At 41.8% G+C, this 16,033-nt stretch overlaps 1 protein-coding gene across 1 annotated transcript in view; it reads left to right on the top strand.

Moving 5' to 3' along the window:
- Nucleotides 1-16,033, top strand: part of serinc1 (serine incorporator 1) — a 58,630-nt gene that overhangs the window by 29,114 nt on the left and 13,483 nt on the right. The window contains 2 exon segments of the mRNA XM_051924305.1: nt 3,704-3,794; nt 7,238-7,379. Of these exon segments, the coding sequence (XP_051780265.1) occupies nt 3,704-3,794; nt 7,238-7,379 (233 nt within the window).

Here is a 16,033-nt window from a genome sequence, read left to right as displayed (position 1 = left end):
ATAAATAATCCTTAAAACAGTTGTGAAGTGGAGGTTTAAAATACACAAGAATAACAATCCTTTAACACGAGGTTAAAACGTCAAAAGGATGCAGTCTTTAAAAAACAGATGACAATCCCCGGTGCTTCTTCTCTGTTAGCGTCTCACCTGCGGGCTCTGCAACAGGCGAGACACTGTTAATGCAGCTGACCTTCTCTACACCGTCCTGCTTCAGCTGTTTGGCTCGCCTGTTCAGCTCACTGTTCAGCTACACGCGAGCCTGCACTCGCTCGCTCGCTCTCCCGCACCGACTTCCTGCCTGCTCTCTCTCTCTCTCTCTCTCTCTCTCTCTCTCTCTCTCTCTCCTCTTTTCTTTTACTTCTTCTCCCCCTTAACCGGCTCGCGCTTCTCTATATATGCGGGGAGGACATGGCAGCTGCAGCCCATCAGCCACAGGAACAATCATGGATGTGGGCAGTTTCCCACCTGTGCACTTAAGTGAGAAACGCAGACACCGCAGATCGTGGCTCGCAGCTGCTACCACGCCCCCTCGCTAAGCCGCGAGCTATACCCACAGCCTGGCTCGTTACGCGAGCCAATGCTCGCATTTAGATCTGAATTTTTTGCTCATACTTTCCTCGTATTTTGAATTTCTCGTATACAGAGGTGATCGTATCTCGAGGTTCCACTGTATTATAAAGATAATTGTGAGAAGACTGATAGATATTTATTGCATGTACATTAGAAATTCTCTCTAGAAGTGAGGATAATAATTTGAACATTTTTATTGTGGAATTGTGTATTTGAGTACAGAATGAATTGATTGTGACATTGTAATTTGTTGATATATTGTATCAGGTAGACTTCAACATACAGTGCATCCGGAAAGTATTCACAGTGTGATTCGCATCACTTTTTCCACATTTTGTTATGTTACAGCCTTATTCCAAAATAGATTAAATTTATTTTTTTCCTTAGAACTCTACACACAATACCCCATAATGACAATGTGAAAAAAGTTTACTTGAGGTGTTTGCAAATTTATTAAAAGTAAAAAAACTGAGAAATCACATGTACATAAGTATTCACAGCCTTTGCTCAATACTTTGTCGATGCACCTTTGGCAGCAATTACAGCCTCAGGTCTTTTTGAATATGATGCCACAAGCTTGGCACACCTATCCTTGGCCAGTTTCGCCCATTCTTCTTTGCAGCACCTCTCATTTTAAGATCTCTCCAGAGATGTTCAATCGGATTCAAGTCTGGGCTCTGGTTGAGCCACTCAAGGACATTCACAGAGTTGTCCTGAAGCCACTCCTTTGATATCTTGGCTGTGTGCTTAGGGTCGTTGTCCTGCTGAAAGATGAACCGTCGCCCCAGTCTGAGGTCAAGAGCGTTCTGTAGCAGTTTTTCATCCAGGATGTCTCTGTACATTGCTGCAGTCATCTTTCCCTTTATCCTGACTAGTCTCCCAGTCCCTGCCGCTGAAAAACATCCCCACAGCATGATGCTGCCACCACCATGCTTCACTGTAGGGATGGTATTGGCCTGGTGATGAGCGGTGCCTGGTTGCCTCCAAATGTGACGCCTGGCATTCACACCAAAGAGTTCAATCTTTGTCTCATCAGACCAGAGAATTTTCTTTCTCATGGTCTGAGAATCCTTCAGGTGCCTTTTGGCAAACTCCAGGCGGGCTGCCATGTGCCTGTTACTAAGGACTGGCTTCCGTCTGGCCACTCTACCATACAGGCCTAATTGGTGGATTGCTGCAGAGATGGTTGTCCTTCTGGAAGGTTCTCCTCTCTCCACAGAGGACCTCTGGAGCTCTGACAGAGTGACCATCGGGTTCTTGGTCACCTCCCTGACTAAAGCCCTTCTCCCCCGATCGCTCAGTTTAGATGGTCGGCCAGCTCTAGGAAGCGTCCTGGTGGTTTCGAACTTCTTCCACTTATGGATGAAGGAGGCCACTGCTCATTAGGACCTTCAAAGCAGCAGAAATTTTTCTGTAACCTTCCCCAGATTTGTGCCTCGAGACAATCCTGTCTCTGAGTTCTACAGACAATTCCTTTGACTTCATGCTTGGTTTGTGTTCTGACATGAACTGTCAATTGTGGGACCTTATATAGACAGGTGTGTGCCTTTCCAAATCATGTCCAATCAACTGAATTTACCACAGGTGGACTCTAATTAAGCTGCAGAAACATCTCAAGGATGATCAGGGGAAACAGGATGCACCTGAGCTCAATTTTGATCTTCATGGCAAAGGCTATGAAACATGTACATGTGCTTTCTCAATTTTTTTTATTTTAAATAAATTTGCAAAAATCTCAAGTAAACTTTTTTAACGTTGTCATTATGGGGTGTTGTGTGTAGAATTCTGAGGAAAAAAATCGATCCATTTTGGAATAAGGCTGTAACATAACAAAATGTGGAAAAAGTTATGCGCTGTGAATACTTTCCGGATGCACTGTATCTGATTACACTAAAATTTTATTTTAGTCTTAGATGTGTTGTTGTGAATAGGACTTCTGAATGCATATTATGTGGCCAGAAGTTTGTTGACACCTGACCATCACATCTATAGGAGCTTGTTGGACATACCATTTCAAAACCATAGTTATTGATATGAAGTTGCCTCCCCCCCCCTTTAGTGGCTGTAACAACATCCACTATTCTGGGAAGGCTTTCCACAAAATTTTGGAATATGTCTGTGGGAATTTGCATTCATTCAGCCAAAAGCATATTTGTTAGGTCAGTTATTGATGTTGGACGAGAAGACACTCCATTTCATATGGAAACTGTTTGGTAAGGTTTTCTGTGCAGGCCACTCGATTTCTTCCTAACCAAACTTGTCAAATGGTGGAACAGAAAAGGGATTTCCTCAAACTGTTGTCTAAAATATCTTTGTATGGTGAGACACTAACAGTATACTTCACTGGAACCAAGGGCCTAGCCCAGTCCCTTAAAAACTGTCCAAGACCATAATCTCTCCTCCACCAAATTTCAAAATAGGCACTATGCAGTCCATTCTTCTGGCATCTGCCATACCCAGATTCATCCATCACGCTGGCAGATAGTGAAGCATGATTCATCACTTCAGAGAACACGTCTCCACTGTTCCTGGATTCAATGATGTTGTGTTTTATGCTACTCCAGCTGATGCTTGGAATTACACATTTTGATCTCAGGCTTGTGTGCAGCTGCTCAGCCATGAAAAGCCATTTCATGAAACTCCCAATGCGTAGTTCTTGTGCTGATGTTGCTTCCTGAGGCAGTTCAGAACTCTGTTCTGTGGATAGGCAATTTTTATGAGCTGTGCACTTCAAAACTTGTCAGCTGTAGTTGTCCCAGGACGTTTCCACTTCACAATAATAGCACTTACAGTTGACTGGGGCACATCTAGTGGAGCAGACATTTCGTGTACTGACTTGTGACAAATGTGGAATCCTATGACAGTGCCATGTTTAAAGTCACTGAGCAGTTCATTATGACTCATTCTACTGCCGATGTTAGTCAGTGGAGATTGCATGGCTATGTGCTTGATTTATTGTACCTATTAGCAATGGATGTGGCTGAAACACCCAAACTAACTATTTTGAAGGGATGCCCACATATTGTTGGTCATATAATGTATATAATCTACCTGTCTGGTAATTTAAGAGAAATTCTATCATGTTGTTCATGTTTAAAATACTTTTATATTTTTTTGATCTGCTAATATGAAGGAGTCTCAGCCTCGTTCTGGCTTGCTGCAGTCCTCAATTGTGACTCTGTACACAATGTACTTGACGTGGTCAGCAATGAGCAATGAACCAGGTAAATCTCTTTCATTTATTTATTTATTTATTTTTTTAATTTTAATTTTTAATCTGAAAAAATGTTTGATTATATAAGGGTCTTCCTTTGTGGTATAATACTGTAATAATCCCTGTTTTTAATATAAAATATGCATTTGTATTAGTTTATTTGCTACTACATTATTTCTTTTTGTTTTTTGCATTTTCAAATCATTAACTTATTCTCATTGGGAAAAGGAACTGAAACATCTTACTATAGATAAATCTTTACCATGGATATCAGAGTGGTATTAACCCCTTTAAATGTAATTGATCCTGCTTTTTCCTGCATGTTATAATTTGAGTGAAAACTACAAAATAATAATTACAATACAATGGCAGTTTTGATTTCTTTCAGGTATATTTTTATAAAATGTCTGTAATTATTAACATCCGTATTACACTTAAACAAAATGCTTAAACATTCTCCAGTCTGGTGTTTTAGGGAAACCACCAATTTGAATTTGATGGTGTCTAACATAACACCTAGCTAAGGCATAACAACCGAACAATGTTTAAGTATCATGTCCTATGTTAAAGTGTTATTGTTGGTATTTTACAACTTAATGTTATTATAGACCACAGGTACACATTCAGTTTTTTTAATATACAAAATTAATTATTGATTGCGTATTGTTCAATGATCATTGGAATAAAACAAGTGAAAAAGTAGATTGTTTTTACCAGTTAAACATGCATATAACATATTTATCCCAATTATCCATAATACATTACATCTGGCATATAGATACAGCTTTAACTAAAAGCTTAAACGAACAAAAAAAATGCTTGTCTTAATTCCTGCCCACAAGTCTAATAAAATAAAAATGTCCCTAAGATGTTTATCAGGGAGATATGAGTGAAGCAGTGTAATTAGGCTTTAAAGCTTTATTGTGTACTTAACATTGAGGGTATATTCTGTTTAACAATATGAGAATCTGTGTGCAGTCTGTTTCTCTTCTATTTTTAAATGTGCACTGTTATACTAAAAAGAGCTTGCTCGTTGTCCACACTTCCACAAGAAGCTTCCCTTTTAATGAAAGGGCAAAATCAAAACGTCTTGGGTTATTAAAGCAGCTTCTGTTTTAATTTCAGTGAAAGATCCCTGTATCTGTTCACATTGTTTTCCTATTCAGTTGCAGGTTTATTTTCCCATATGCTGTGTAAGTTTAGCTTCCTGAAGTGTCTTAAACAATAAAAAAAAATCCATGCAAAAATCAGGTAATGGAGAGCCTTATTTTTTGTGATAGCCTTAGTTTTGTTAGATTTTGGAAATCTCTAACCTACACCACAGTAGCTATATTTTTGTTTTGGTAAAGTACAATTAGAACCTACAAATAAAGTTTTAATTATGAAAAAAATGCACATTCAGAAAGATGTGCAGTCACTACTTGAACCAAAAAGGTATAAAGCAGTCCTTGCATTTTCATAATTGTAAAGGAATTTATCAGGACAATAAAAACATGTTAACATTCCATTGTTAAATGCATTGTAAATTGTCATGCATATAACATGAATTGGGACACGACAAATTTAAATTGACAATTTCCTATCTGTGACATTCATGCATTTCTTTGACAAAATGAAAGGCACCGTAAGTATAACATCCAGTAAAGCATACTCTTATCATAGATTAGTAAAATGTAGTAGCCTTAGGCATATTAATAATAAACATGCTATATGCAATTTTATATAACCATGAGACCTGCAAAGTTTAGTTGTGTTCTGGATATAACCTAGTAGGCTGTAGGAGCAATACCATATTTTGAGAAAGCTTAGTGATGCTTTTGAAAATTTCTGAACTGGCAGATCTCAAAAAGATTTATTTCTCAGGCTGTGCTTTTCTAAGGATTACAGTGATTAACATGTTGTGCTACTGTAATTCCCGAAGCCTACGAAAAAGCTTGTAATCCTGGCCTACCTTAAATCCATTCGGACCTCTCCATCAGCATCTTTTGTTTTGTAAATGCATCGATCAGCAGAAGCAGCAAGCAGCCTGCTGTCCCATCCACAGCCTTGATGGAGTTCAGGTCAGGCAAAACGTTCTCCCAGCTGAAGCCAAGGCTCCTTATCTGTGTGTGATGTGCCTGGAGTTGTATAGGGTAAATAATACAGTATATCGTTATTTGGAATACATGCATTTCATTTGTGTTCCGTGTCTAGAAAGATCTGGGTAAATATAGGATGAAAGGAAATGAGAGAAATGCAAGAAATGCTGAACACATACCTAAAGCAGAAACTTTTTCCATGTTATACTAATAATGACGAGAAGCGTATAATATGTGAAGACTTTAGTCCAGATATCAAATACATGTGCGCTTTTATTCAACAATATAACCAAAGAAAAAAAAGCATTTGATTTACATGTGGCTGTCAGTGAGTTAAAAACTCGAGCTCAAACGTCAATCGACAGGAAGTTTACATGTATTCTTGAATGGTGCAGAGGTAAGAACTGCTGCCTTATAACTGAAAGGTCCTGGGTTTGAGATCCGGTGCTCAACATTTTGAGTAGTGAGCTGCTATTATTATTATTTCTACAATATAATGAAAACATACATTTGATTTGAGTCTGTAACACCCGATGTAAATTTTGGCTACTTGTAAGAGTTGGCGCTTGTTTTTTTATTATTCAGTTTTATTCTCTCAGTGATGTTCACGTGGTACAATGCACTTGCCTCTCCCTCTCTGAGTTGATGGCATTTATCTCCATTCTTTTCACATCAGCAGCACTGTGGCTGATGCCTGCTCAGAACTATTAGTCGTACTGGCAATCAAAGATACAATATCCTGTGACCGCTATCAGACTGGACAAACGCAGGACAGTAGCAACAGACAGCTTCTTCACAGCGCTTTCGCCGGCTAATAGACTGCTGTAACGTAACTCAATTCTGCTTGGCACCATAAGTAAAATAGGACTTCCACCTACAGTTAAAGTCACTTCAGTACTCAACTAGTTCGCCGAGCTAGTGTTTAGATCTGACAGTGCCATGCTGACAGTGTATGTGCCCAAAAAGAAGAAGCCTTTGATTTCAGTCCGTAACAGCCAGTGTAAAGTTTGGGTGCATACACCGTCAGCACTGCGCTGTTAGTAGTGACTTGTACATCTTTCTGAATATGCATTTTTTTACATAATTAAAACTTTATTTGTAGGTCCTAAATGTATTTTAGCAAAACAAAAATATAGCTACTGTGCTGTAGGTTAAATATTTCCAAATTCTAACAAAACCATGGCTATCACAAAAAATAAGGCTCCATTACCCGATTTTGCCGAAATTAGCTATTTAGAATACAAATATATAAAATATAGAGTTAATTTACATTTTTAGGTAATCTAAAATGTTTTGCTGCACATGGTTAAAAGTGTTATACCTGTTGATAATCTAATTTTATTAGATTTATTGTAAGTATTTTTTACATTTTCAGAGAGAAAATGCAATCCAAGTTTGCTGAATATTATTGGCTATAATGCCACAGGAACCCCACCCCGTGGTCAGGTTGCGCAGTGGTGGGATGCTCAAGGTGTAATTGGCTTGTTTCTCTTCTTGATGTGTGTTCTCTACTCCAGGTGAGTTTGAGTGTAATGTTTTTGATCTTGAATCCACTTTGATTGCCATGTACTTGGAACTATTACCTAATATGTGGAAAACGGTTATAGGAATTTTCCTCTGAAAAACAGTTCTTGGGAATTTTTTTTTTGTCTGTATTAACCACATACTCAACACAGCATTAATACAGCGAATTATAAATCCTTGCCCCAGCCATGACTGGCATTTGATACAAAGAACCTTTATATACTTTTTTTTACTAGGGATGCTCTAATCAGCTTTTTTATCTCTTAAAGTGTTTTTTATAATTAAACTATAGACAACACGTCTTACCTGTTCATTTTTTCATTAACAAATTGAGATTCTGTAGGCTTCAAGTTCAGTGACCATAAAAATACTGAAAAAATAAAATTCCCTTAAAATCCATATTTTTTTAACTGATATATATGTAGAGAAAATATCCATAATACATGACAATTTTATTTTCTTTAATGCTATAATTACAAGCTGTCATATTGTTTAACTTCTTCTGTAATGAAGTTTATGAAAACTTAATTAAAAGTATTTTTTTTTACCATTTGTCTAACATAAAATATATACTGTATTCTCACACATTGATTCAACTAATTGATATTGGCAGTTAAACACTGTTTAAATTTAAAAATACTTACATTTACAGGTTCTACTGATTTTTAATCATTAATTGTACTACAGCTTTATTGCTGTTAAAATATAGATTTACTGTATACAGTTCCCTGCCCCAGAATACCAGCTAGACATTCCTGATTGTTGAGGTATACTTGTGAATATAGATTACCGTTTTAATTATGCAGTATTTTTCTTAACAAAACTTATATTGTATGACACACACACAGAAACAAGAAATAGAATAGAAAGAATAGCCAGAAATCTATTAAAGGTTTGTAATATATTTATCAAGAAGGTACAAGGCTAACATGTTTAACAAGTTTACAAGAGAAATGGACAAATTTTTCTGTTAAGCCAACAAACCTATTGTTTACTAAACAGCTATTTCCAATTCCTTATCTCTACTTTTTCAAATTGAAAATGCTGTACCTAACACAAGCTTGTTTATCATTCGAACTCGGACAAGCAATGTCCATTTTAATTAAAGGACAAAGTAAAAAGGTCTGATATTAATTAAAGTAGTAACCCCTCTGATTCCTTTTTTTTTTTTTTTATTACTCCACTTTCCTTAATGTAAAGCCTAATATTCTGGTCTTCTCTCTCCCTCTGGTAAAGTCTGTACTTCCTGCTCTCTGTTTATAGGAGCTTTGCAGCAAAAAGATATAATACCACAACAAAGGGAGCACTACAATTAAATATTTGTAAAGCTTAGAAAAGCAGATACTACGAAAAAAAATTTTGATTGGCCAGTTTACCAAACACCGATCAAGCTTTTTGCAGTGACTGATTTAGATTTGCACCCTGTTGACTGGAGCATCACTACTGTTTACGTCACTACAGTCTGGGACAAGTTAAACTAACAGAGTAAAGCACTATAGATTAAGGTTATTACATTTGTTTTAAAATTCAGCTGAAAATACCCATGTACAGTATAAGGTAATAATGGGGGTATGGGTCTGCACAATACTGATTTTTGAATCCTGCTCCTGCCAGAGTTTCATCCCACACCCAGCCATTCCTGACAAAACTCCACCTCTTTCTACATACTTCATCCCACTCCCGCAAAAAGTTCCATTCCACACCCAAACACATTCCTGCTTTTCCTTCCAAGAGGCACTTGATTTGGGCTCATAGCCCAAGTTGATTCTTAAAACGGCAGAATCTACATGGCAAAAAAAAAAAATCACACAGATGTGAGTAGATCTGTTTGATTGTTTTGGACTATTCCCATAATTTCCAAAGAAATAATATATTGATAGATACTGTACATAAATAGAATAAGGATATCAGACACTCTGTTTCTCCTCTTTTTGGGACCTAAAATAGATTTCTACTGTTACTAAATTATTTAGGATATGGTTTTGATCATTACTTACATTGGACAAAATATGGAGGTTTGTTTTTCTGTTTACACAATCTATGTACAACAGGTACACATTTTGAACCTAATGATGCAAATTGTTTCTTCAGTGTCATCAGGCCAATTAGATTTTGAGCATTAGGGAACAGGTAAAACCTGTAGTAGTTACTCAGTCTAATTCTGTTCCTGTTCAATTTTCTGCTGAACCTGTAATTTCTTAATTTTTTTTTTATCCTGTTTCACTAAGGTCACAAAGCAGGCCTTACTTGCATGGCTTTTGAGATGAAGTTATCTGCTAGCTCCTGGGATTCTATTTCTTTCTACCAGTTTGTTATAAAGTTGTTTTTACATTATTGTACTATTATTAACATGTTTTTGTGGTTTCTGGTGACATCCTTGCTTTCACTTAAGGTTGTTGATATAACACCAACCTCGATATTCCAGAGAGATCTAATTATTGTCCTGTTTCTAGGCATCCATTTTTCTTTAAAATGCTAGGGGAAGGCTGTTACTTTGCAGCTGCAGACTTATCTAAATAGTATATGTAAAGTTATATAAAGTCTTTCAGTTGGATTTTGGAGACTTTCAGAGTATTGAGACTGCAATGAGTAAGTTCATTAATGATTTTATAGCAGCAGATACCGAGGTATTACATTGTCTTGTTTTGGTAGACCTGACTGCTGCTTTTGATACCATAGACCTTGGCATTCTGTTCGGTTGTTTGAAGATGTTGGAATCTATAGAACTGCATTAGTTGTTCACTAGCTATTATTTTCCAAGACAAAAGTAATATGTTGCTATTGAGCAGTACAAATCCTGGCTTTGTTTTGTTATTGCTGGAGTTTTTCAAGGTTTCGTACTTGACACAGTTTTTATGTTTGGTCTGTTTGCTGCCTCTGGGCAAAAGTCTGTGTTGGCACAGCATGTCTTTTCATAGTAATGCAAACAACAATCAGATTCATCATCAGAACTCTCCTAATGACCATATTGTATTAACTCTAGTCACTTAAGTTGTCTATGATGTCCAGAGCTAGCTATCTAGTGTTGAATAGCAGTAAAATGACACACTAATGGGTATTAATCAGATTAAAAAAAAAGTTTAGTATTAACTTGTTATATAATTAATGGTCAGTTGACCCCTGTTTATCAGTGACACCTAATTGTTGTTTATGTTTTGTCTTGTAGAGTCCCGTAGTGACCCTATTTTCCCCTTTAAACTGTCTAGACCTTAATAACATGTCAGAAATCCCATACTCTAAACACTTTGTGGTTAGGTGCTATATTTTATCAATCACCCTCCATCCCAAACTCCCTTATATATGCTCAGGCAATTAGAGCGAGTGAAAGAACAAACAGGAAGGAGAGAGTTACACTTTAAATCAATTATGTATTAACAATAATATGCCCAAATTATTAAGCAAAATAAAGTGAAAGTGACAGAAATGTACCATTAAAGCCTAAGTAGCAGTGCATCTTGCGTCCATTGGCAGCTCTCTGCTTATCGTCAGTCTAGCTTTGACTTTTCAGTGGAATATTGAAACAGGCCGCATATCTTCCTCATGGAAAAATTGCAAAAGAGAGAGGTTTGTCATCTTTTCATGGCCAGATGATGAGAGGATAATGAAGTGACCTAACCATATCCTAGACCAATGGGTGCAAGCCATTTCTTTGGTTTGTCCAATCATGTTTCAGACAAAATCCAATTTCAGTGGCCAATAGAATTATTCTATCTGTTCCTTCCTGGGCCATTCACCAGTGAAAGTGCTCTGGTGTGAAGGTTTGGGTTGGCTCCACACTCCCTAGTTGCTTCTGGGGACCTTTTCAACCCATAACCATCGATAGTCATAGATCATGATGAGCCAGGGAAATGAGGACACATACAGTACATTCAGCAAGGGGTTGGTACATAAGTGTTGGTGCTTTTATTGAAAGCAAACAGAAAAGTGTTAAAACCGTGCAGTACATAAAAATATACCCAACAAATAAGTAAAATCATAAAATTAGTGAATATGGAGGTTAAAAAGTTCAATAAGTAACTATTAAAACAAGGCTTTAAAACCAAGGGCAATCATCGTCTTTTAAAGACTATAAGCTTTGGTGCTTCCTTCTAAAATCCAACATCTATCCAGATTACCCTTTTTGGATTTCTCAGCTTGAGGAAACATCCACCAACAGGTACAGGCAACCCTTAATCCAGCTGGGGTCCCTGTTGATAGTCCATCAGCATTCACAGGGTGCCACGCAGGGCTTTACTTCTTGCTCTCTACATGCTGTAGTCCGTCTGGGTTTCATGGGAGCCTCCCAGAGCATTTGGTCACTCCTGCTCCATTAATGCTCAGCAGGAGCAGCCCCTCTGACTCTCAAGCACTGGCCAAGAGCTTCCTTTGGAGTCACTTTCCTGTAAACCTGCTTTTCCTCACAATTGCACCAACCTCTGTCCCATTGCTGCCCTTCTCTCTGTTTTCATTAACCTCCATTCCTCATCCTCATTTTTTAATGCGGCCTGAGATACACTGCCTCCACCAAGGTGTGACTGAGGTACCTGACTGATCTGTTTGCATTTGCACAGGAGTATGCGATCAGCCACCACACCATTCAACTTGGGAGCGACATGGGCATGTGCACAGCTGCACCCAATCACTGCGTGAACTTCCCGGGACACATTTATTTAAAAACTGCCGCTCACCATGTACCTCTTACCACATCAGATACCGTGTTTCCCCGAAAAAAAGCCCTAGCATGATTTTCAGGCTGCTGTGTAATATAAGCCCTAGTCAAGATCGTCGGGTGAAAAGTAAGGCGCCTAAGGCCAGGTTTTTACTTCACGTGATGCAACGCATGTGCCCGAAACATCCATTAAATTCCGAGGACACTTTGCCACAATATCTCTGAAAAGGATGTTTAATGATTACATCTATTAATTCAGGGATGCTCCCATTCCAGCAGCACCGGCGCAAGACAGAAACAAAATCTCTGGACGGGGCATCAGCTCATCGCAAGGTGAACACAAGCACACACATACACTGGCGTCATTGTAGCTTCACCAAATCCCCAAACCTTCATGTCTTTGGATGGAAGACTGAGCACACTGTGGAAACCCACCAGGAAAACATGCAAACTCCAGGCAGGGATCACAAGGGATGTGACTCCCTGCGAGACAGCAGCGCTACCGACTCTGCCATCGTGCCACCCCATATGTGTAACTATTAGCAGTATTCATTATTTAAACAGTTATTTAAAGATTTATCTGTAAAATGAAACATACATATTTGTAATGCATTTCATCATGAAAGTGATATCAAGTATAAATCTCCATCCATCCATCCATCCATCCATCCTCTTCCACTTATCCGAGGTCGGGTCGTGGGGGCAGCAGCTTGAGCAGAGATGCCCAGACTCCCCTCTCTCCGGCCACTTCTTCTAGCTCTTCTGGGAGAATCCCAAGGCATTCCCAGGCCATCCGGGAGACATAGTCCCTCCAACGTGTCCTGGGTCTTCCCCGGGGCCTCCTCCCGGTTGGACGTGCCCGGAACACCTCACCAGGGAGGCGTCCAGGAGGCATCCTGATCAGATGCCCGAGCCACCTCATCTGACTCCTCTCGATGCGGAGGAGCAGCGGCTCTACTCTGAGTAAAACCCATTCCCATACCCACCCCTGCCCCCCCGGATGACTGAGTTTCTCACCCTATCTTTAAGGGAGAGTCCAGACACCCTGCGGAGGAAACTCATTTCAGCTGCTTGTATTCGCGATCTTGTTCTTCATAGATCGACTGGTAAATTGAGAGCTTTGCCTTACGGCTCAGCTCCTTTTTCACCACGACAGACCGATGCAGAGCCTGCATCACTGCGGACGCCGCAACGATCCGCCTGTTGATGTCACGCTCCATTCTTCCCTCACTCGTGAACAAGACCCTGAGATACTTGAATTCCTCCAGTTGAGGCAGGATCTCGCTCCCAACCCTGCGAGGGCACTCTACCCTTTTCCGGCTGAGGACCATGGTCTCAGATTTGGAGGTGCTGATTCCCATCCCAGCCGCTTCACACTCGGCTGCGAACCGATCCAGAGAGAGCTGAAGATCACAGCCTGATGAAGCAAACAGGACAACATCATCTGCAAAAAGCAGTGACCCAATCCTGAGTCCACCAAACTGGACCCCCTCAACACCCTGGCTGTGCCTAGAAATTCTGTCCATAAAAGTTAATGAACAGAATTGGTGACAAAGGGCAGCCCTGGCGGAGTCCAACTCTCACTGGAAACGGGTTCGACTTATTGCCGGCAATGTGGACCAAGCTCCGACACCGGTTGTACAGGGACCGAACAGCCCTTATCAGGGGGTCCGGTACCCCATACTCCTGGAGCACCCCCCACAGGATTCCCAGAGGGACACGGTCGAACGCCTTTTCCAAGTCCACAAAACACAACTCCCATGCACCCTCCAGGACTCTGCTAAGGGTGTAGAGCTGGTCCACTGTTCCACGACCAGGACGAAAACCACACTGTTCCTCCTGAATCCAAGATTCGACTATCTGACGGACCCTCCTCTCCAGAACCCCCGAATAGACTTTTCCAGGGAGGCTGAGGAGTGTGATCCCTCTGTAGTTGGAACACACCCTCCGGTCCCCCTTCTTAAAGAGGGGGACCACCACCCCAGTCTGCCAATCCAGAGGCACTGTCCCTGATGTCCATGCAATGTTGCAGAGACGTGTCAACCAAGACAGCCCTACAACATCCAGAGCCTTGAGGAACTCCGGGCGTATCTTATCCACCCCCGGGGCCCTGCCACCAAGGAGTTTTTTGTCCACCTCGGTGACCTCAGTCCCAGAGATGGGAAAACCCACCTCTGAGTCCCCAGGCTCTGCTTCCTCATTGGAAGGCATGTTATTGAGATTGAGGAGGTCTTCAAAGTACTCCCCCCACCAACCCACAATGTCCCGAGTCGAGGTCAGCAGCGCACCATCCCCACCATATACAGTGTTGACACTGCACTGCTTTCCCCTCCTGAGACGCCAGACGGTGGACCAGAATCTCCTCGAAGCCGTCCAAAAGTCGTTCACCATGGCCTACCCAAACTCCTCCCATGCCAGAGTTTTTGCCTCATCAACCACTGAAGCCGCATTCCGCTTGGCCTGCTGGTACCTATTAGCTGCCTCCAGAGTCCCACAGGACAAAAGGGACTGGTAGGACTCCTTCTTCAGCTTGACAGCATCCCTCACTGCTGGTGTCCACCAACGGGTTTGGGGATTGCCGCCACGACAGGCACCGACCACCTTATGGCGACAGCTCCGGTCAGCCACCTCAACAATAGAGGCGCGGAACATGGCCCATTCGGACTCAATATCTTCCACCTCCCTCGGGACGTGGTCAAAGTTCTGCTGGAAGTGGGAGTTGAAGCTACTTCTGACGGGGCTCTGCCAGACATTCCCAGCAGACCCTCACAACATGTTTGTGCCTACCAGGCCTGACCGGCATCCTCCCCCACCATCGAAGCCAACTCACCACCAGGTGGTGATCATTTGACAGCTCCGCCCCTCTCTTCACCAGAGTGTCCAAGACATGTGGCCGCAAGTCCGACGACACAACCACAAAGTCGATCATCGAACTGAGGCCTAGGGTGTCCTGGTGCCAAATGCACATATGAACACCCCTATGCTTGAACATGGTGTTCGTTATGGACAATCCGTGATGAGCACAGAAGTCCAATAACAAAACACCACTCGGGTTCAGATCGGGGGGGCCATTCCTCCCAATCACGCCCTTCCAGGTCTCACTGTCATTGCCCACGTGAGCATTGAAGTCTCCCAGCAGTACGAGGGAGTCCCCAGAATGTATGCCCTCTAGCACCCCCTCCAGGGACTCCAAAAAGGGTGGGTACTCTGAACTGCTGTTCGGTGCATATGCACAAACAACAGTTAGGACCTGTCCCACCACCCGAAGGCAGTGGGAAGCTACCCTCTCGTCCACCGGGGTAAACCCCAATGTACAGGCTCCAAGTCGGGGGCAATAAGTATGCCCACATCCGCTCGGAGCCTCTCACCGGGGGCAACTCCAGAGTGGTAGAGAGTCCAGCCCCTCTCAAGGAGATTGGTTCCAGAGTCCAAGCTGTGCGTCGAGGTGAGCCCGACTATATCTAGCCGGAACCTCTCAACCTCGCGCACTAGCTCAGGCTTCTTCCCCTTCAGAGAGGTGACATTCCACATCCCAAGAGCCAGCTTCTGTAGCCGAGGATCGGACCGCCAAGGTCCCCGCATTCGGCCACCACCCAACTCACACTGTACCCAACCTCCTTGGCCCCTCCCATAGGTGGTGAGCCCATAGGAAGGGGGACCCACGTTGCCTCTTCGGGCAGTGCCCGGCCGAGCTCCATGGGTGCAAGCCCGGCCACCAGGCGCTCGCCATCGAGCCCCACCTCCAGGCCTGGCTCCATAGGGGGGGCCGCGGTGACCTGCGTCCGGGCAAGGGAAAACGCCATCCAAATTTTTTATTCATCATAGAAGGTCTTTTGAACCGCACTTTGTCTCATCCCTCACCTAGGACCAGTTTGCTTTGGGTGACCCTACCAGGGGCATAAAGCCCTGGACAACAGAGCTCCTAGAATCATTGGGACACGCAAACCCCTCCGCCACGATAAGGTCGCAGTTCGAGGAGAGGAAGTATAAATCTAAGAA

This window comes from Erpetoichthys calabaricus, chromosome 3 (assembly GCF_900747795.2).
Source record: "Erpetoichthys calabaricus chromosome 3, fErpCal1.3, whole genome shotgun sequence".
NCBI classification, from domain to species: Eukaryota; Metazoa; Chordata; class Cladistia; order Polypteriformes; family Polypteridae; genus Erpetoichthys; species Erpetoichthys calabaricus.
Note: the sequence above shows the minus strand (reverse complement) of the source record. Positions and strands in the feature narration are given on the sequence as shown.